We start from the raw sequence: 21,764 nt of genomic DNA, 5'->3' as shown, positions 1-21,764 counted from the left end.
AATGGACCAACACGACTGTCCTTGTGTTTTATACTTCCAGGTAACTGTATAGCAGCATCTCCCAACGGGGAGACATGAGATGTGTTGGACTACAAGTCGCATCATTCCCAGCCAACTTGGCTGCCATCCTGGCTGGAAATGATGGGAGTTGTAGTCTACACATCTCAGGCTGGCGCATAGGGCAGCAGCTTTAATCAGAAAAAAGAAAAAGCCAAGAACTAAATTGTGTGTGTGTGTTTATACACACACACACACATGGATATATTATCCATTTTTAAAAAACTAAAAGGAATGTATCTGGTCTTTTATTCCCCATCTTCCTAAGCTAAAATCCGTTGCAATTTAATTAACACAAAAAATATACCAGCCACATTAAAACCTAATAAGAAAACAAGCTGAGACTTAAAAAAAAAAAACCCCAAAGAATTTATATAGACATTTATACCCACCTTCCTGGGATGAAAAAAAAAAAACAGTATTAAAAAAACACAAAACCGCATACACAAAATATACCATCGCAGCCACATTAAAAACAACCCTAACTTAAAAAAGCAAAAACAGCCGTAGTATTTTATTTTTATTTTAAAACAAGACCCACATCATCAATTACAACAGCAGCCGCAGCAGCAGACTTTGGCTTTCAGGTGCTTGGAGAAAATGCCCCGACTCTCTGCACGCGCTCAGAGACACGTTTCCCCCACCTCTGCAGGCGGCGTTATAGATGCTCTCGGGACGCACACCTGTCCGCCTCTCCCTCCTCCCCGCTGTGACGTCCTCGTTGCCACCTGTCGGCCCCGCCCCCCGCCCTCATTGGCCCCGCGGCACAGGAGGCGGAGTCTACCTGCCCGGCGGCCCCGCCCACTCCTCAGCGCTAAGCGGACGGAGCTCGCGGGCGAGTCGCCGCTTCGCCCTTTCGCCCCGCGTTCGCTCGCCATGGGCTCCTGCCAGCACCGCTTCCAGGCCTTCTTGGAGCAGCCGGGCTGGCTGGGCGACTTGTTGGGCGGCCTGGAATCCCACACCGGCGTCAAGCGGTATTACCTGGCCGCAGGTGAGTTGCCCTCTCGGGACTCCCGCCCCTTGCATGTCTTTGGGGACTCTGCCTATGCTCAGAGGCACCCTTCTCCATGATGGTTTGTCTGCCCTGGGGTGGCTGGATGACTCACCCCTGGCCAGACCCTGGCTCCTCAGTGCATGTCTTACTCAGAAGTAAGCCCCGCTGAGTTTCATGGGGCTTACCCCCGGGTAAAGGGAGTCTAGGGTTGCAGCTGCAATGTTCAGAACTAAGAAGCAGGCCCGCTTTTAATTTCTATTAATTTTACAGCTGCTGTTGTTTTTCTGCTGTTGTTAATTTTATTTTATTTTTGTTGTGAATGGTTTGTTAGCTGTTTTAGCATGTTGTAGTTCTTATTTAATATGTTTCAATTCTTGTCGTAAGATGCCTTGAGTCTTTTTTGCAGGGGAAGGTGTTGTATAAGTTGAATTGCAAATGGTTGTTACTAATTTATTACTTTTATTCATCGTTATGATTAATTATTGGTTATAATTATTTCAAAAAACCCTAAATATGATTGGCAAAGATGTGTCTGGATTCAGCCTTTGGATGAGAGGTGAGGGAGCCCATAAGCCCCAGCGCATCCCGCACGGTCAGAGTAGCTTACTTCTTATCCTTGCTATTTTTGGACTGCAAGCACCTAGGGGACAGGGACTACTCTGGGTTTTTTTCCCCCCCAAAAAATGGGGGTGAGGGGTTGGTCCTGGAATGGTGTGGTATTAACAATAACAGTAATATCAATATTATGCCCTGCCTACCCAAATCTCTCCTGTAGCCTATACGTGTGTGTTACTGTAATGTTGGGGGGGGTGTATAAAGTGGAGGGATTCTATGCATACATTACTGGTGTTGGGAAAATAGGCTCTTGGGCTGAAGGCCTCTTCCCTTCCTCCCCCAGTCACCAGCTTATATGTCGTCCACCAACAGATCCAAGGTTTGGCAAGTGTGGGAGCAGCACCACGCCCCAGAGGCTGGCAAAGTACAGCCCCCCCCCCCCCGCCTGCTGGACACCCATATGAGCGTGCCGTTAACCCTCCAGAGGGATCTGTTAAAACAGGATGCCTGCAAGCGTGTATGGAATGCCTTGCCCTTTTCTCCCCGCACCCCCCCCCCAATAACCGCAGCCCATCCAGCACAGGCCCCAGGGAGGTTGCTGTTCCCATAACCCCCTGTCACCATTCCCTGTGTCTCTTTGTCCTGGGTGTGTATTTCCCAGTCTCTCCCCCAACCCCACAATGTCCCCGTTAACTGGGCCTTTGTGAACCTCGATCAGAAAAGTTGGCTTTTTGCACGCCCATTAGCAACTTCCATGCCTGTCGGGGTGGTGGGGTATCTGTGGGCATATATGACACAGTGGAAAAAGTCTCTGGCGGTTCTTCTGTCCTCCCACCCTAAACACACCCCTCCCCATTGAGTTCTGTCTCTCTCTGCCCCCCCTCCCTATCCATCAAAGCCTGGTGGGCAGGGGTTGCTCATTTTGCTAGACCTCTTCCCTACACGTTTCTCTCCTGCTTTGGGGTCTTCATCCTGCCAGAATGTTGGTTCTGTCCCCACCCCCAATAATTAAGAACAACGATTATGCTGAATTAGGAATTTGCTGAATTGGTGGAATTAATAGTAATTATTATTTATTCATAAATAATTAATTAGTAGAATTGGTAGAATTAGTAGAATTAATAATGGTTATATGATTATGTTTGTATGATTTAATTAATTAATAGAATTAATTAATTAGAATTGGTAGAATTGGTAGAATTAATTAATAGAATTAATAGTGATGGTTATTTATTCATAATACTTTTCTCCCATGCCTCCTCCCCTCCCCCACAAAAAAGCGCCCCTGTATCCTAGTCCCATTCTCTTCTGTATCCCTTAAAGCTGGAAAATAAGTTTCCCCAAACTCTCTGAGCTATGCTGCCACGAATGATGGGAGATGCAGTCCAACACATTTGTAGGGCCCCCTATTGGAGAAGGCTGATCTCAGCAGTGACCATTGTAGCAGTGAGTTCCACAGGTGTGTTGTTTGCAGGACGGCTGTCTTGCTTTTGTTTGTCCTGGATCTAACGCCCCAGTGATTCTAGTATGATGAGAGAGAGTGGGGAAGAGCTCTCCTAGATGGGGCTATGTTGTCATCTTCTCCTTTCTTATGTCTTATCTTAAAAGACATTATCTTTTCAGCACCAGGTTAAGACCTCTCTCTTTTCCCAGGCATCTGGCGGCACATCGTGTGTTTTAATCAGTCCTGGATGTGTCTTTAGTTATGACTGACAGTTCAAAGTTGTTTTTAAGTTATAGATTGTCTGTGTGCTTTTATGGAAATGGCTTTTAAACTTTGTATATTGTATTTTAATGTTTTAACTTCTGTAAACCGCGCAGAGGGCTTTGGCTATGGGGCAGTATAGAAATGTCAGTCGTCGTCATCTCTCCCTGCTGCCCTGATCTTTCCCACTGCTTCCCCTATCTTTAACCAGCCCACCCCTTTCCTATCTAAAAACAAAACCACTCCGGCCAGAGAGCAAAAGGACTTTTGGAGTGAAAGCAAGCAAATTGGGTCTTGCTTTGTGCTGACCAAAAGTTTTGATGAGGGGGGTCTAGAATTGGGGTGTTGAACCTCAGGCTTGGCAGCCAAATTTTGGGGGTCCCACCTGGCCCCCTTTCCCGCAGCCCCCGTTCCCCCGGCCCCTTTCCTCCAACCACCAATCATTCGGTGGTTTCATGCCGTTGGTGCCATTTTCCCCTCTTTCTAAAAGGTTGAAATGCATCTCCTAAGGCCTAGAGACTGGCAGCCTTAGAACAGCAAAGGAACTTTTGTAAAGGGGAGGAAACTGCAAAAAAGCCAGAAAAGGGTGATTGGGGGGAAGGGGGAGTGGCCTTCTGGCACCCCCTAGAGGGCCAGGGGTTTGGAACCCCTGATATAACCTGATGCTTTTAGCTAGGATGCCCCATGGGTCTTGGGAGCTGTTCCCAAACCTGCAACAGCATACAGCAAGCTTCAGAAAGCTACAAGGCATTGCTTGGAAACTGACCCAGCTCTGTTCGGATTCTCTCTACACAAAACTGAGTACAGCATTAATTTCTTTGCCTGGGGGGTTTGCCCGGCGATCCTAAACTGGAACATCAGGTTTGCCACAGAGAAGAACCGTGTTGCAATGGCGTTTCAGGCATATACGTTCACGAGATCTTGCATGGCCTTTCCCAACTTGTCCTCTAGACGTGTTCCTTTCTTTCTTTGAAGTATTTCACTTCGATCTCCCGGCTTTTGCCTCCTGGTTTGTTTCTGGCCGTTTGGAGAATCCCTTGTTGGAATGTTATTGGCACGACTTGCAGTGATGCTCCCGCCTGGCACCAAAGAAACGAGTGGAAATCTCATGAGGTTTCGATGTCAAAATCTCCTGAGATGCCTCATTCTGGCCTGTTGGGCAGCACAATCTACCCACCTGCCCTTGGTGAATAAGATTTCTCAAGCATCTGCTGGTCAACTTATTGGGGGCCGGGAAGGATTTTTGCCCCTCCATGGTAACTGGATTGGCAAAGGAGTTGTCATGTTTTTTGCCTTCCTTGGGGTTTTACCTTAGCGCTTTACCTACAAGCGACAACGTTATTGCACATAATGGTCACAACTTTGGTGCCGATGGAACAGAAGAGGAATTGAGACCCGTAGTAAAGGAAGTTCAAAATCCTTAGTTAGTGGCCCTGAGGCTCACCTAAGGAGCATCCAACACAATTTGGGCAACAGTTCAGGAAGGAGAGCCGTGGCGAAATCGGCAAAGCCTCAACAAGGGCCACACCAGAATAGGAGGCTCAGGCCAAATATCCACGGGCCAAAATGCAGTATGGGAGCCAAATCTTCCCACAAGTGAGTGCAGGCGTAAGCAAAACACAACTCACGGGTCGCATGCTAAATTGGTCCATCATGGCATTCCGCAGCAATACGCCACCGAAAATCTGGCAATTCGGGTTTGTTTGTTTTTTTGCCACCTGTAGAACTATGGCCCATGGTGAGCTCCGGGGTGGGTGGGAATGGCCCGCAGATTTCCCAAAGTTTCCCACTCCTGAACTACAGTAATACTTACGGTGAGCTCAAATCCTCACCCCCCCACCCCATTTCAACCTGTTTATTATGCCTGTGGTCAAAGAACAGTTGTTGTTGAGTTGTAATAACCCAAGAGGAGTTTCCGCCTTGTCCTTCTCCAGTGCAAATGCCATCGGATCTCACTGTGAACGTAACTTGGGATTTTAGTGAGGATTTGCTGTTTGGCGGGGGGAGGGGGGCAGGGGGGTGCATCTCCAGCCCTTGACATGCTAAAATTCCCAGCATTCTCTCGTGGGTGTGAATGCTGTGTTCTGTTCTGCTCGCCGCACTTTAAAAAAGGAGATTGTAGAGCTGGGAAAAGGGCAGAAAAGGACAACTAAATTGATCAAGGGGCTGGAGCATCTCCCCTAGGAGGGAAGGTTACAACAGCTGGGACTGTTTGGCTTACAGCAAAGGCGTGTAAGGGGAGACATGATAGAGGTGTATGGAATGATGCATGGTGTGGAGAAAGTGGGTAGGGAGTGTTTTTCTCCCTCATAATTCTAGAACCCATCCTATGGGGTCATCCTATGAAGCTGAATGGTGGGAGATTGGAGGCAGATAAAAGGAAGGACCTTCCTCATAGTCAAACTATGGAATTTGCTACCACAAGATGTAGTGATGGCCACGAACTTGGATGGCTTGAAAAGGGGGCTAGACAAAGCCTTCGAGGACCAGGCTATCAACAGTTACTAGTCTTGAAGGCTATAAGCTGCCTCCAGTCTCACAGGCTGTTTACTGGGGAGCATGGGGGAGGACGGTGCTGTCACAGTCCTGTCCCGCTTGTGGGTTTCCACTGGGCAGCTCGTTGGCCACTGTGTGAACAGAATGCTGGACAAGATGGACCCTTGGTCTGATCCAGCAGGGCTCCTCTTATGTTCTTATTGGCCATTAAACCAGGTTAGAAGCTGTAGTGGAAAGACACGCCCCTTTGGAAAGGATTCAAAGGCTTGCTCAGGGGGGACGGGAATGAGCTTCTGGATTCAGTCCCATGCATAGAGTTAGTGGTGAAAAAGTGAAAGAGGGTTCGCTTTCTAGTCATTTTTTAAAACCCGGTGTTGCAGAAAGCACGCACTGTGCGTGCGCTCTCGCTCTCTCTCTGTAATGGTCACACAGCGACAGGCAGCACAGTGTTCAGGATTTCTCTGGCTTGTGCTCAGAAGGCCTTTGCAACCAGCCTGTTGGCCTGGACTTTGGCTTTCATATGTTTAATGATTCCCCCTCCCCCCCGACCCGTGACGTGTCTCCGAGTTAATGTTCCTGCTCTTTCCATAACTCTGAGTAGCAAACGCTGGCGCTCCCTCCCTCCTATCCTGTTTTGCAAACGTCTCGCCTTCTCCATGCTGGGCTATGTGAAGACTCCTGAGTTACCCTCCAGATATGTTTGGACTCCTGTTTCCATCATCCCTAGCCACAGGAGCCTGAGCACATCTGGAGGGCACCATGTTTGGGAAAAGTTAAGTGATCCAAGTTTTTAATTAATTAATTAAGTCTCAGCCTAACCTACCTCATTGGGTTGTAAGGATATCCCCCCTTTTGCAAGCAACCCAAGGCAGCTCACATGGTCCTCCTTCTCTGCCTTTTATCCTCACAACGACCCTGTGAGGTAGGTCAGGCTGAGAGTCTGTGACTGGCCCAAAGTCACCCAGTGAGCTCCATGGCTGAGTGCGGGACTCGAACCCGGGTCTCCCCAGGCCTAGTCCAACCCTCTAACCACTACATCGCACAAAGGCGATATCTGTTAACAGATATTTGATAAATGAAATAAAATCCAGGCTCTTGCTGCAGAGTGAGAGAACCAACAACATTCAATGAAGAGGATCCAAACTTAATTCTCCCTCCGCCCCCCAAGATGGGACCTCTTGGGGGTTGCGTTCCAGTGGTGGCCGGGAATAAAAATACCAGCATATTTTAGCTTAAAGCTCCTACTGCCGGTCACTAAGCCTTAGGAGAGGGATTTCAGCCTTTGAGCATGGGGGAAAAACCTGCACAAAACCTATGAAACTACCCAACAGTAGGGGGAAATAGGATGGGCTATTTGGGGAACAGGAGGGCTTGGATTGAGACCTCAAGCGGGCCAGATTTCCAGGTAAGGAGGGAGTAGGGGCCTTGGAGTTATCTATCAATGGTTAGCAGCACTCAGAGAGCAGATGGAATAGGTACACAGCTCACCTGTTCTCAGTCTTTCCCCAAGGGTGAGTTATATTTCTGTTTAAAATGAGCTACTTCTCCGTTTGCATCTCTTCATATAAGTTAAGATGTGCAAATTTTATGCAAAGTCGTGCCTCGTTTTGGTCTTTTCTTTGTGCGATGTGTATTTATTTTTATTGGGGGGGGGCCTTAATACCTGCACCTTCAAGGTGTCCAAGTGTGAGCTGTGAAAGGTGGGAGGGGTACAGAATGGAGAGGGGTGGAAGGGAGTTGGGTGTGAGATTTTAAAAACAGGCGGTTGGAGCTGACGCAAGGTGGGAAAAGATGGTTGGAAGAGAAAGATGAGAGAAAGCAGTTGAAGGGAGTGGTGGGTGAGAATTTCAGTTCAGTTCATTTTTCATCAGAACTGACCAAAATCTGTGGCTGACTTTATATTCCAGAACTTATAATTTTATTTCGTTTTAAGAACTGAACACGGGAGAAACCCTCAACAGACTGATTTGTCCACCCAGCCTCAGGGCTTTGAGTGTTTCGCTCTTCGAATCCCTGTGCATTCAACCTGAATTAGGGTTGCCACATCTCTTTTTTCTGATGGGCTCTTCGTCTTTAATGGCTACGTGGCAGGCAGGTCCAATACAGTCCTCTCCATGCTAGGAATAGCTGTGCCTGTTGAATTTGGCTGGTGCTGTTGGGTGAGGATTTTGTTTCTGTTCATTTTTGATATGAATTTACCACAATTCTCAAGTTTCCTCATATGTGGCAAGGAAAGACCTTGAGGTTTTAGAAACTTCAAATGCAGGAGAAAACATTGCAGTTGTAATTCACGGTGCTTTAGGGTTAGAGAGATTTGTATTTGGTCTGTATTTAATTGTCTTTGGTCTGTATTTAATTGTCTTTGGTCTGTATTTAATTGTCTTTCTTACATATTTTTAATCCGCCCAAGAACCAGTGTTCTCTGGCTGGAATACACAGTTGTAATTACATTTGTGTAGATATAGTTGTTGCTTAACTAATATTGCCACTCATTGCAGAGCATAAAGCTAAGTAAATATTTTCATATTTACACAATTGGGGACAATAACAAGTTCTCTGCTGTGGGGCGGTGGGCATTCTAAACTTACACAGCTGTCAGAGAGCTGGACACATTGTGCCTGACCTGTCTGAGTGAAGCCTGCTGGGACCCCTAGGCATGGCCCCCGCCATGGTGTGTCCCTATGGCCCCCTGGGGGAGGGATCTATCCACTCTATTCCGCTGGGGGGGGGGACTGCTTCACAGCAGGAAGGGGTGCAAGCATATAATTCTGTCCCTCGACCTACTAATCTCCCCTGGCTCCATACTGTAGGAACTGCAAAGCTATGTGCTAGTCAGGTAAATTTGCCACCTAGTGGCTTAAAATGTTACTGTAGGTTTCAACCACATGAACGTATTTAAACTCATTAAAATTAATTAACATATTTTAAAAACAAAATGCTGAGGAACACACCCAGAAGGCCCCGTTAGTATGCATGCCAAGTTTCAGGTGTTTAGGTTTCATGGTTTTGGAGTTATGATGCGGATGGACAGACACACATCCGTTGTTGTTATTTCAGACGCAAAGTGCTGTAACCTTTCCAAGGCCACTTCCATTCTTGAAAGTGAAGATACAGTTAAGTAAACCCTGGTCAGATTAAAGATCTTGCAAGTGGTTCTGGCCTCAAGACAAACAAAAGCAACAGATTCCACACTGATGTCACCTCTCCAGGCTGTGCTCAACCTTGATTTAAAAACGACCCCACTACATTACAGAATGACTGTTAGCTCTGGTTTGGACACTTGTACCCATTCACCATTTGTCTGGCTTTGCCCTGTGTCCAGGTTCCATCACTTCCCTGATGCTCTACCTGATGTTTGGATACGGTGCCTCCTTGCTTTGTAATCTCATTGGCTTCATTTATCCAGCGTACGCCTCGTAAGTATCCCATTTCAAGAGCTAGGCATGTTTTTTGCCCCTGGGACAGCTTCTCCCAACCTGCTGCCCTCCATGTCCATGCTGGCTGAGGATAATGGGAATTGTCAGCCAACACGTCTAGGTTGGAAGAAGCTGTGGTAGGGATGGGCTGTGTTAGGTTGCACGTGGGTCGTGCTCCAGACGTGGCTTCCCAAAGTAATCAATAGTACTGAGAGGCAGGGGGTGAGATGATGTTGATCATTTATTACATTTACATCCTGCATTTTTTTCCTCTCGCCAGGGACCCAAGGCAGCTAACTCGGCCCTCCTCCTCTCCATTTCATCCTCACAACAACCCTGTGAGGTAGGTTAGGCTGAGAGGTCAGGGACTGGTCCAGAGTCACCCAGCGAGCTTCGTGGCTGAGTGGGGACTACAATCCGGATCTCCCAACTCCCAGTCCAACACTCTAACCACTACCACGCTGGCTCTCCATTGGCAGATTGACTGGTTTATTATTGGTTGATTTATCATATTTCTATACCATTTTTCTGGGACTAACCAAGGTGGTTTACAAAATATTCAAAATATAAAAACCATAATAGAATAAAAATTTAAACATTTTGAAAAAAAAAATTTAAAACTGTAACAGCGCTTTTAAAAGCAGGGTTAAAAAGATGTGTCTTTACACCCTTCCTGGATGCAGAAAGAGAACTGCTCCAGAGTTCAGGGGTGACACAGGAGAAAGCCCTTTCCTGCGTGCCCCACAACCGGGTCTCTGCAAGTGGGAGTGTCCGCAAAAGGGCCTCTCCTGCTGAACTTAGCAACTAGCAGGATCCTAACAACATAGGCGCTTGCTGAGATAGCTAGGCCCTCAGCTGCTGAGAGCTTTAAAGGTTCAAATCAAAACCTTGAATTGAACCCAGAGAACAATTAACAAACAGTGGCAATCTGTCAGTATTTGGATGTTATGATCTTGATACTGTGTGCCAGTTAGCGGCCTCATTTCGCACTAATTGAAGCTTCCAGACGCTCTCCAAGGGTAGCCCCACATAGAACACCTTGCAGTAGTCCAACAGTGATCTCACCAAGACAACTGTAGCCAGATCAGACACTCAGGGACAGCACTGGATGCAGGAGCACTCCCAGTCTACAAACCTGATCTTGTAGGGGGAGCGCAGTCCCACCCAGGACAGGTTGAATCTCAGTCCCCAAGCCAGAATTTCTCCTGATCAACAACACCTGCCTTTTCTGGATTTAATCTCCGCTTGTTCAGCCCGTTGTTGAAGTTAAGCAACATCACCCATTGGCCATGCTGCCTGGGGATCATAGGAGTTGTAGTCCAACCCATCTGGAGGGCGCCAGGTTGGGGAAGGCTGTTTTAGGATGTGGGAGTGAAGTTACAGGGCATCCTGGTTCTGGGGGGCAGGGCTCCATGCATCTGGGGGTGGGGCTCTCTGGGTCTCCGGGTGGAGCCAAGCGACTTTGGGCAAATCCCGCTGTGGACAGGGGACTCTACATTTCTTAGCAGTTGACAATTATAATTAGGAGTGCAACGGGGATATGGTCTAACTCCAGCCAGGTAAGGATATGGTGTCACTGTTGAGATGGGATGGGTGGGGAGTGTGTGGGCGGTGCTTCTTGGTGTATTGATCCGTATCAGCAAACCAGCCCTAGCCATTTTCATCTCCACCAGGAGCAGGTCTTGTGTAAAGCAGATGGGTCTGAATGGCCCATTCAAGACCAAGCCACCTCCATACTGCATCAAAACAGAGAGCAACATCTTGCTTCCAGGAAAATCCATTTTCTTCCCAGCTACCGTGGGAATTGCAGCTGAGCTCCGAGGGAACAAAGTCGAAAGGGGGTGGCAGATGCCGTTGTGGCCCTGCTAATGAAAATGTCCCGGCATTGCGGTCCTGCGAGCCCTGCCTCCACGACACCCCTGCAGAGACCGCTTTCTTGATGCCGGACTAAACCGTAGCAAAGATTTCCCTGCACCCAGCAAAATTTTAAAATACAGTGTAGTTGAGAGGGAGGGGTTGTCCGTGGCCTGGCTGACTTGTGCTGTTGCCTTCTCCCTGTCCCCCCACCCCCCCTTTCAGCATCAAAGCCATCGAGAGCTCCAACAAAGAAGACGACACCACCTGGTTAACTTACTGGGTCGTCTATGGCTTCTTCAGTGTTACCGAGTTCTTCTCCGACACCTTCCTCTTCTGGTGCCCTTTCTATTATGCTGGCAAGGTAAAAAAAAAAAAAAAAAAGGAAGAGGAGACAGTAGACTGCTTCCTCTTCTCTTGCCTGGCGCCTTTTGACTGACTTCATCAGCATGGATCTTGATCGATATAAAACCTTTTCCTTGTTGCAATCTGACAAAGCTGTGAATACTGCCCCTTTCTGATAAACTGCATAATTGTTCTGTTTGTTTCTTCACTCGCCTGACATACTAGCTACCTGTTCGGAATGATATTCTGCAGTAGTCGTTCGTAGATAATGTAGACGCTTACCGGGGTTCTTGTGGTATGAATGTTATATTCTTTATATTTCCCAGAAGGGGAGCAGTCGTGTTCGTCTGTTGTAGCCAAAAGAACAAAGGTTCTTGTGACACTGTAAAGACGAAGAAATTTCTTTCTTCTGGCATCAGCTTTCGTACACACTGGACGCTTCATCAGATGCAGGACGTATCCATCTCAAATGGGCCGATCTATATACAGCTTAGGGATTTTATTATGTTAAGTGGTATAGAAGTCTCATTAATAAATTAAATGCGAGGTGGAACAGTGAACAGTGAATAGTGGAGCAGTGAAATTACTGAAACAGTGATTCAGTCTCTTCTGACATCATTGTTTCCATCAGGGGTGAGCAACTTCAGGAGGGCCAGGGACCATTTTTGCCCCCCCCCCCCGCCAGCCCTTTCCCGCAGGCTGTGTCCCACCCCCATGGGTGGCAAAACCAGGAAAAAATAGTAACATTAAAAACAAAAGGTGCTAAGGACCACTGAAAGGATCAAAATTGTTTGCAAGCAAGCTAATTTTCCCCTTGGGGCACTCTGTATCTTGTCCAGACAAAAAAAAATATTTAAAAGCAAAACATTGGGTACCCCCCTGTATTTTGGGGGTGGGGGCAGGGGCTGTACTGGGGCTTACATTCCTGATTTACGTCTCACCTCCACCACCACACATGTATATAGACTGGCCAATTTGAGGGCAACATTACAGTCAATATCCATGAAAGCTCAAGCCAGAATAAAGAAATGTGTTAGTCTTTTAGGTTCCGCAAGACTCCTTGTTTATAGCATTGATTATATTTCCTTATACATGTTATAATAAAAATAAATACATATCCCTTAAAAAAAAGAAGAGGCGTGGGCAGTTTTAGAGTGGAGTGGGCGTCTGCAGGATGGAAACTCGATGTGTGTTTGTACGGAGAGCAAATCCTCCCAATGGCGATTGTAAACGGAGCTGCCTGAGACAGTGGCAGTCTTACCTCTTGAGTGCCAGTTGTGGAAGGGAAGGACCAAATCCAGCTGTTCTAATTAGCGTGTCTTACTGGTGAGGTCCTGGAATTGGTCAAGGTAGTAGTCCTCAAGATTCCATCATTGACACTAACCCCAATTGGCAACGTTTCCCACCCTCCCCAGTGTATCTTCTTGGTGTGGTGCATGGCTCCCATCTCGTGGAACGGTTCCCAGGTTCTCTACCACAGCTTCATCCGCCCCTGGTTCCTCAAGCACCACCAGGCTGTGGACAGCGTCCTGAACGACCTGGGCGGCCGAGCCATCGGCGTGGCTTCGATGGCATCCAAGGAAGGTAGGCCGGGATGGGACAGTTTTTGCCACGCTGAGTGGCTGGTGAACACAATCGTCTGGTGGCACATGGCTGAGCTGCCACAGCCATGCCTGCAACATTTGTGAGGGACCCCGCAGGGCTCCCGCCTCCCCCCACCCCAAGATGGCGCAACCCAGGAGCAATGTCCATGCGGCGCCCAGTGCAAGGAGTGGGCAACTTTTACGCCCCTCTAGGTCAGGGGTGACAAACCCCGTTCAGCCCACGGGCCAAAGTCAGTTTTGGAGAAGCTCTCAGGGGCCGCATTTCAGCAGTGGGCATGGCCAAAGGCAAAAGGGGTGGGGCCAAGAACACCAGCATGTTCTAGCCAGTAAAGAAACCATAGGAGAGGCCTTTAGTAACGAGAGGCCTTTAGGCCCTTTAGCCAGTAACGAAGCCATAGGAGAGGGCTTTCAACTACACAAAAGCCAGGAAACCACCAAGCAATTGGTGGCTGGAAGAAAGGGGGTGGGGCTAGGGGCCGGGGCCATCTGGCAAACCTCGAAGGGCTGGATTTGGCCCCCCAAGCCTGAGGTTCCCCACCCTTGATATGAGGGAATTGGTCAGTGTGACACCTGAAACATACGTTCCTCTACCATCCTCAAAACTGGGGTTTTCTCTCTTTGGCTGTTCTTGTGCTTCGCAAGATCCAAGGTGTTTGGTTTCTTTTTCTTCTCAGCAGTCTACTTACTATTTCTTCTGTATCTTTCTCATTTTTCCTCTCCCTTCCTTCTGTCCTTCATTCCCTCAGTTCTTCAGTCTCTGGCCAACAGCTGACCTCATCTGCATTTGGCTTCCAACTGCAACTCTGCTCATCTGTATGTAACCCCCTTCTCTTCCCCTGTGAAGGAAATAGTTGGGTTTAGCATAGCCCAGCCCAAAAACTGCAGAGGGCACCCCGAACATGTAAAATTCAAGGGTCATCCTATTTACTACAGTTCTATACTGACCGATAACAGATCTCCTCTGGGCAGTTTACATTATAGGGTAACACTATCAGATAGAATGGAGCATAGGATGCAGCTAGTATCATTTTGGTTGAGAAGACACAGATATTGTTGTTCCTTCTATTTCGGCTGTCCAAGCGGTGTGTGCCGTGTCTGACGTAGCCAAGAGCAGCACCTGAACCCACTGCCCATCAATTTCATAAAGAGAACCTGAGATCTGTGAAATTTAGCATCATACAGATGATGTTCAGGGAAGGCCTCATTATGCTAAACTCCCTGGAAAAGACCCTGATGCTGGGAAAGACTGAAGGCAAAAGGAGAAGGGGACAGCAGAGGATGAGATGGCTGGATAGCATCACCGACGCAATGAATATGGACTTGAGCACGCTCCGGGAGAGAGCGCAGGACAGGAAGGCCTGGTGTGCTCTGGTCCATGGGGTCACGAAGAGTCGGACACGACTGAACAACAACAACAACAAAGATTGTATTTGTGTGTTGTTTTTAAAAAGACCAACGCATTTCGGCCTCTTTGTATTTCAAGGCTTTCAAGGGGTTATGAAAACATCTGCAGAAAAGCTTATCTGACAGATAGAATGTAAACTGCAGCCTTCTGAATGCTTTTCTGAGTCGCCAGTGAATTTTAGTAGCAGATATTTATTAGAAAGATTTCTGCAGGTGTTTTTACAACCCCCTGAAGAAGGCCTTGAAATACAAAGAGGCTGAAATCCGTTGGGCTTTTAAACAAGTAAAATCTTTGTTCAGCATCCTGAGACATTTCTCTTCTATTCGCGGGTCTAATTTGGATGCTCTCCTGCTTTTGCACCTTTGCTCAGGGAAGGGCCATAGATCAGGGCTAGATCTATCACCATCTCCAGGTAGGGCTGGGGAAAGACCCCCCTTTGAAACCCTGCAGAACCGCTGATGGCCAGTGCAGGTAATAAGCTCAGTGGACCAAGGTCTGGCTCAGTATATGACAATTCCCTTTATTTGTTTAGCCTTCAAATGCTTTTAAAAGTTGGATTCATTAACCGTAGAGCACACTTTCCGTCTGCATCAAATTGAATTATAATACATGACTATGGGACTATGGAGCAGGGGAGAGAAACTTGCTAGACCTACCAATTACGGTATCTTGATGGGATAAAGCAGCCTTCTCCCTGACCTGGTGCCCTCCAGATGGCTTGGACTTCAACTCCCATCAGCCCCAGATAGCCTGGCCAATGGCCATGGACACTGGGAATTGCAATCTGAAATGTCCATAGGGTTCCAGGGATAAAGTATCCAGCAACCAAAGAACCTTCCTGGGCTTGGTGGCTGGCTCCCAGATCAAGCATTGAGCCATGCAGATCTCTGAAACCCAAGATGCATTTTCCTAACAAAGGTCCGTCCTCCCCTGTGTGAATTTGAGTGTCACCGGGAGAGAAAAACCGGTTTGTATGTAGCCAGCCACCTGGTTGCTGCTAGTAAATGCTTCCCCTCTGGGCACAGAAGATCTCTAAACTGGAAAATGGGTCTTCCCTGGCCCCTGGGTATTAAAATGCACAAGTAGGCATGGGGGCGAATAAGTTTTGTGGACTTATTTACCCAAGGGATAATTGGGGTGGGGGGGGAAGCAACAGAAGCAGGTTACATTTTATTCCCATAGTCACGATGGTGCTATGATTTAAGTGAGTTTAAAAGACAAAACTGTACATCTCAGATGATGATGATTTCAATCAGGATTGGAAAATGGTCTTGTTCTAACTTATCAGGCATGAAGAAGCAGTTTTAAAGCATGGATTGACGGCCGGATGGGGGGAGAGGCATTTTAGGTGGATGCTTCACAACTGAGGTCATGCACATGGCCAACTAAAATTACCTAGCTGCACCATTGGCTGTCTGTGTGTTCGGGGCTCCTTTTTCCAAAGTTGCACATTCCCAAAGTTGCAGTATCCAACAAGCCCATCCTTGTGCCAAATCAGCTCAATGGCCGCATCTAGCTTGGCATCTTGACACTGAATGAAGTAAGCTTCCAGTCCTCATGGATCTTAAGAAAGGGTTGATTTAACTAGGAACATAGGGAGCTGCCTTACACAGAATTAAAGCATGGGTCCATTCTGGGGTCTTCAATTTGATGCTTATGGAGATCTTTCTTGGTGCCCGCCAGGTTCCCTTCCTCTTCTGATTTTTATTTTATTTCTTAAGGTGTTTGTTTTTTAAAAACTGGGAGGTTGGCCTGCTCCAAAGTGAAAGGCTGCCTTCCAGCATGTTTTTTACTTGGGTTCAAATGAGCGCTTTTGAGTTTTGGAGCTCAGACCCCCATCTCTGCCTTGTACTTAGGTTCTTGGGCGAGTTATGTTTCTTTTAGCCTTGCCAGCATGCCTTCGGGGAAGTGGGTATCTTGTGACCAGCCGTGTCCACCATAGCAGCCATTTTATGCAGGAGCAAGCCCCATCCCTGTGGTATCCATTTTATGAAAGTGCCTGCAACACTCTCTCAAAATTCCAAATGCGCCCATGACCCAAAAAGTTTGGGGACCTCTATATTTACTGGTAGTGCCTCTCCAGGATTTCAGACTAAGGCCTTTCCCATCCCTAAAGGTGCTGGGATTCGAACCCACAACCTTCTCCATGCAAAACAGGTACTCTGCCACTCAGCTATGCCCCTTCCCCAATCTGGAGTGTCTCAGACAGGTGCAAACATGGATCTTAAAACCCTCTGCATACCTGGCAACAGAAAATCACTTCTCCCCAAGCAGGCAAGTCCAGCTGTTAGCCCCGTTGAGATCCAGCTTAATACTTCTCTAACTTTGGCTCTAAGTAGCTTAGGCTGACGTCCCTCTTCCCTGCCAATCAAAGACCTCAGCTGGGATTTCCTGGGGGGCAAAGAACCTATTTTTACTGTCTCTGTGCAACGGCGGAAAATCCTGCTCCGTGGCTCTCAGTTGGGCACGAAAACCCTCGCCCCGTTCTGAGCTAGTTTTGCTGAAGGAGAGTGACCCTTTTTGTCACCCGCCTTTAATGTAACGTCCTTCTCTTGGTTTTTGCAGCATCCACAGAAGCCATGAAATGAGCCCTACAGACCAAGGACTGAGCAACCGCCGTTTTAACTCCTGAGAAAATAAATAAAAAGAGAACCCGCATTCTGGATTATCATTTTTCCACCACAAGCTGGAGGCTTCGGAGAGACTTTTTTTTGCACGCCTATCATAGAACACACCACTTTTGTTTGGCTCCCAGCCCTCCCGGTAATTTAGTTGCCTATTTGCTAATAACCTGCGAGGGCCTTGTGTTATTTCTGTGTTCCAGCAGGGAACCCCAGATCTTGCATTTGGGGCTTCTGTCCTGCAGGGGCAGCACCCACCCACCACTTCCGAACCTTTGTCTCCTATAACTGGCTTTTTGTATCTGAAAAGAAGTAAAGCTCCTCAATCGGTTCACAGTTGCAGCTCACAATATCAGTTAATACCAGTTAAGAATACTGGGTGCAACTTGTAAGGGTAAAGCTACACAAATATTTGGGGGGGGGCAGGTGTTGATGTGTGTGCCTTTTTAAAAGAGAGAAAATTGCTCCAAATGGTGCATTCGGTTCCCTCCGTAAAAGTCTGCCTAGGGCGATGGAATCTTTTTATGTTTAAGGAACAAACAGTTTGGTTAGACCACAGTGCTCGATAACGCCGACTGTAGAAGAGTTCGAATGCTTTCCCCCAAAAAAGAAGCGGGGTTAAAGGAAGAGACAAAGCATTGACCTCTAACGTCTGTCCTGTTTTCCCATTTGGCTATTTTGAGTTGATCCACGTTCCTTCTTCTGTCCGTATTTTTTACATTCAAGTGAACTGTCTGTTCCCGGGGGGCAAGGGGTGGAGGTCTGTTCAAACTCCCTTGAACTGTCTTTCCCTAAGGTGTTAGCTGAAATTCTGAACGGCTGATAGGTGAAAGATACATAGGTGTACAAATGGGCCAAATGGATTCCTTTCCCAACATGGTGCCCTCCAGGCCTTTTGGAGTGCAGTTCCCATCAGCCCCAGCTAGCAGGACCGATGGTCGTGGTGATGGAAGTTGTAGTCGCCCCAAATCATGCCTGTAAATATTACAACTTTCCCATGGGAAGTGAAAAGTTAACGAGAACTTGTCCTCTTCCCCCAGCTGTTCTGCTTGGGGTTGGGATTAATCCTCTCTCCATGGCACAAAACCAGACCCCGTTCTAGGTCTCTGAAAATGCAGTCAGGAGTAGAGAGAGTCCTGCTTCCACCGTCCTGTATCTTAACTTGGAAGGGTGATTGCTGCTTCAGAAGCTGGCCAGTGAAGGAATGACCTTAAAGGGTGGAAGTCAGCCTCCTGTACCCTGTTACCCTCCAGATGTTTTGGATTTCAACTCCCATCAGCCTCCAGCCAGCATGGCCAATGGTCAGGAATTCTGGGAGTTGTAGTTCAAAACATCTGGAGGGCACCAGGTTGGGGAAGGGGGGTATAGGTGTCAGTTACATTGAAGGGGTTTTTTATTATTAAATTTATTAATTGCCCATCTGGCTGGTCACCCAGCCACTCTGGGCAATGTGCAACATACAATAAAAACAGTTTAAAACAATAAAATTCTACAATAAAAACATTTTCTAAAATACCCTAACCCATCCCAAATGCCTGCCTGAACAACAGCGTTTTTAATGCACGGCAGAAGCTCATTAAAGAGGGGGCATGTGAAGTTCCCTAGGGAGGGAGTTCCACAGAGTGGGGGCCACCACAGAAAAGGCCCTCTCCCTCGTCCCCACCAGTCTAGCTGTCCTGGCTGATGGGACAGAGAGAAGGTCATCCGAGGCTGATCTTGTTAAGCGGCCTGTCTGGTGCTGCTGGAGGCGCTCCTTAAGATAGGCTGGGCCGGAACCATATAGGGTTTTAAAGGTCAAAACCAACACCTTGAATTTGGCCCGGAAAACAACTGGTAACCAGTGCAACTCCTTCAGCACTGGAGTGATGTGATCTCGCCGGCGGCTGCCTTTAATCAGGCGAGCCACTGCGTTCTGTACCAGCTGCAGCTTCCGAACCGTCTTCAAGGGTAACCCCACGTAGAGCGCATTACAGTAGTCTAAACGAGAGGAGACCAGGGCATGTACTACCGATGGGAGCAGATGGTCGGGAAGGAAGGGGCGCAGCCGCCGTATCAGATGGAGTTGATACAGCGCTGTCCGGCTCACAGCTGACACCTGAGCCTCCATGGACAGCTGGGAGTCCAAAATGACCCCCAGGCTGCGGACCTGGTCTTTCAAGGGTAGCCGTACCCCATTCAACACCAGGTCAACATCCCCCAGCCTCCTCTTGTCTCCCACCAAAAGTACCTCGGTCTTGTCAGGGTTCAGCTTCAGCCTATTCCTCCCCATCCAGCCACTCACCGTCTCCAGACATTTGGACAGGGATTCTATGGCCAACCTTGGTGAAGATTTAAACGAGAGGTAGAGCTGCGTGTCATTTTGTATGGTGAATCTGGAAGTTTGCAGAGCAGTTCCTGGGCGGTGGTGGTGGTCGTAGGGGCAGTAGCAGGCCGACAACAATCCAAATCTTTGTGCTGTAGCAGCTTAACGCTTGTCTTGTGTATCTCCCGATGGGTGTGTGTAGGCCTGTCTTGAGAAGGCAATGTAAGAACTGGCCACAGTTCATCTCAGCATATAGTAATCCTCAGATATAAGAGGCAGTTTCGATCAGGATATTGACAGAAGCCGCTTGTTGGATTTTAATGGGTTCTTTGGGATGGCGTAACCAGCCGCAGCTCCTTGGGGTGGGGGTGCAGTGATGGGAAATTTGCACTTTCTGCTGGATCCCGGAAAGTCTCCCCTCTTGAACTTCTCTCCTGAGCCTCCCCTTTGAAAAAGATGTGCGGCGAAAGTCAACCACTTCAAAATGCCACGAGATAATTCCAGCGAGTTTTTAAAAACACACACACATGGATGTCAGATGTTCTGGATAGCTTTCAGCATCGTCCCTGGGCTTGTGATCTTCACACATTTGGTTTTGGACTGTCAGTTCCAGTCTGTGGTTGCTGCTATTTAAAAGAGTTATTTAATAACCTTATAGAATTAATGTTTTTTTTTATTTTTAAATCACCTGGGATTATACAACATCCTATAAAGACAGAAAGAATTTCTTGGAAGGAAGGAAGGAAGGAAGGAAGGAAGGAAGGAAGGAAGGAAGGAAGATAAAGAAAGAAATCGTATAAAATAAGATCAAATAAAGATGGAAAGAGTCTCGAAGGAAGGAAGGAAGGAAGGAAGGAAGGAAGGAAGGAAGGAAGGAGATAGAACGGAAGGAAGGAAGAGAGAGATAAAGAAAGAAATAGAATAAAATAAGATCAAATAGGGATGGAAAGAGTCTCTTTGGAAGGAAGGGAAAGGACGGAGACAGGGAGAAATTGAATAAAAGCAATATTGTACCTAGGGGTATAGTGGTGGCTGGGGCGGGCATAATTCTCCTGTCAGCCATTGTGACGGGCAGGCAGGTGAGCCAGAGGGACTGGCCCCTCAGGAGGATATCTGGCTGCTATTGGTTCAGGGCATGCAAAAGAAGCAAGGAGGTTAGAAGAGGGATTGGTCTAAGAGAAGAACACGAGAAAAGTTGTGCTGGATCATATCAAAGGCTGCTTTTATTTGTTTTATTTATTTACAGTTTTTTACCCAAAAGTCTCCAGGAGCGGCTTATGTGTAATCAGTAAAACAAGACAGTCGCCATTCACAGACTTATAGTCTAAAAAGACATGACACACAAGGAAAGAGGAATGGGGAGGGAAAAGGAAAAAGTTAAGTCCTTCAGCAGGGCTGGTGGGGTGGCCCGACTTCCACTCCTGAACTCCCAGTTGATTATGTCCAGCCGTCTCAGGGTCTCTCCTCCAGCTGCAGGTGCAGCCGGTCGCCGCATAACGTTTCCCAGCCTTTGCATCTCTAGTGCTCCCCCTTTGCTGCCCAGACCCAACCCAAAGCATGAGAGTTTGGACTTTTGAGAGCTACTGGCCCTGATGACTGTACTGCCTGGCCTTGTGATGTTGCTAAGCCCTGACTTTTGAGCATCTGGCTTGGTGGAAGCAGGCATCTTGGCGCCTCCGGTTCAGAGCAGGCCAGGAACTAGGAATGGGTGAATCAAGTCAATTTCCAACCTGTTGTCGATTTCAAATGTATCCGGCCACAATGGGTGGCGAAGGAGGATTGGCGAGAAAGGGGCCTGAGCAGGAAAGGAACGCATGCAGTGGCTTTAAAAGGAACCAGCGCTTTGGTTTGTCCAGCCCGGTGTTTTCTCCGATTGGCAGTATCTCCTTGGGACCTTGGGCAGGGGTCTTTCCCCTACCTGGCCATCCACAAATACAAATTTCCTGTTTGATTCTGCTCCAGGGAAGGGGCTACCTCAAGGGAAGGCTAAGGGCAAGCGGAATCTTGTTGCCACTCAAATGAGTGGCAACTCGGAGACAAGTGTTCTCTCTGGGACCAAGTACTCAGCGCAAGCCAGGGTCAGCCCCCTAGGAGTTCCTTGGTTTACTCACAGGAGTACAAGGGAGGCCCTTCTTTGGAAAAGGTTTCTTTCCAGCTGGTGTTCAAACCTGGTCCCATTAGTTTGGCAGTTTTACCAATTAATATATACCATCCTCCTTGGAACATAAAATCTAAAGCAACATGCCTCTTGCATTCTCTCTTAAAATGTAACCTTAAGTACATTGATTTACTGAGTGTTAGGACCCTCTATAGCCCCTCTTTCTTTAAAAGATACTTGTTTACCTTTGCTGCACCCGCTACTCCTCCTCTGATTACTATTATGAACAAATAAAGCAAGTTTTCAGTACTC

The 21,764-nt window shown here is 47.6% G+C and overlaps 1 protein-coding gene across 2 annotated transcripts; it reads left to right on the top strand.

The window, feature by feature from the left end:
* Positions 1-867: 867 nt before the first annotated feature.
* Positions 868-21,764, top strand: REEP6 (receptor accessory protein 6). Of its 2 annotated transcripts, XM_084826160.1 has the most exons (6): positions 868-1,048; positions 9,130-9,223; positions 9,504-9,566; positions 11,303-11,441; positions 12,838-13,006; positions 16,997-18,568. In XM_084826160.1, the coding sequence occupies exons 1-6, from the start codon at positions 934-936 to the stop codon at positions 17,017-17,019; spliced, it is 603 nt and encodes a 200-aa protein (XP_084682286.1). In that variant the 5' UTR covers positions 868-933; the 3' UTR covers positions 17,020-18,568. The 2 variants fall into 2 exon arrangements, with proteins under 2 accessions (XP_084682286.1, XP_084682287.1); XM_084826161.1 differs by lacking the exon at positions 9,504-9,566 and having other exon boundaries at positions 16,997-21,764.

Source organism: Heloderma suspectum, chromosome Z, assembly GCF_057233095.1.
Source record: "Heloderma suspectum isolate Gila_16-S chromosome Z, 16-S_ref, whole genome shotgun sequence".
In the NCBI taxonomy this organism is placed as follows: Eukaryota; Metazoa; Chordata; class Lepidosauria; order Squamata; family Helodermatidae; genus Heloderma; species Heloderma suspectum.
Note: the sequence above shows the minus strand (reverse complement) of the source record. Positions and strands in the feature narration are given on the sequence as shown.

What these genes read in the sequence shown, in the direction of transcription:
- REEP6 (XM_084826160.1), top strand. Translation starts at nt 934, where the DNA reads ATGGGCTCCTGCCAGCACCGCTTCCAGGCCTTCTTGGAGCAGCCGGGC. An exon ending in CTTTCTATTATGCTGGCAAG is followed by an intron (nt 11,442 to 12,837) that starts GTAAAAAAAAAA and finishes CACCCTCCCCAG; the next exon opens with TGTATCTTCTTGGTGTGGTG. An exon ending in TTCGATGGCATCCAAGGAAG is followed by an intron (nt 13,007 to 16,996) that starts GTAGGCCGGGAT and finishes TGGTTTTTGCAG; the next exon opens with CATCCACAGAAGCCATGAAA.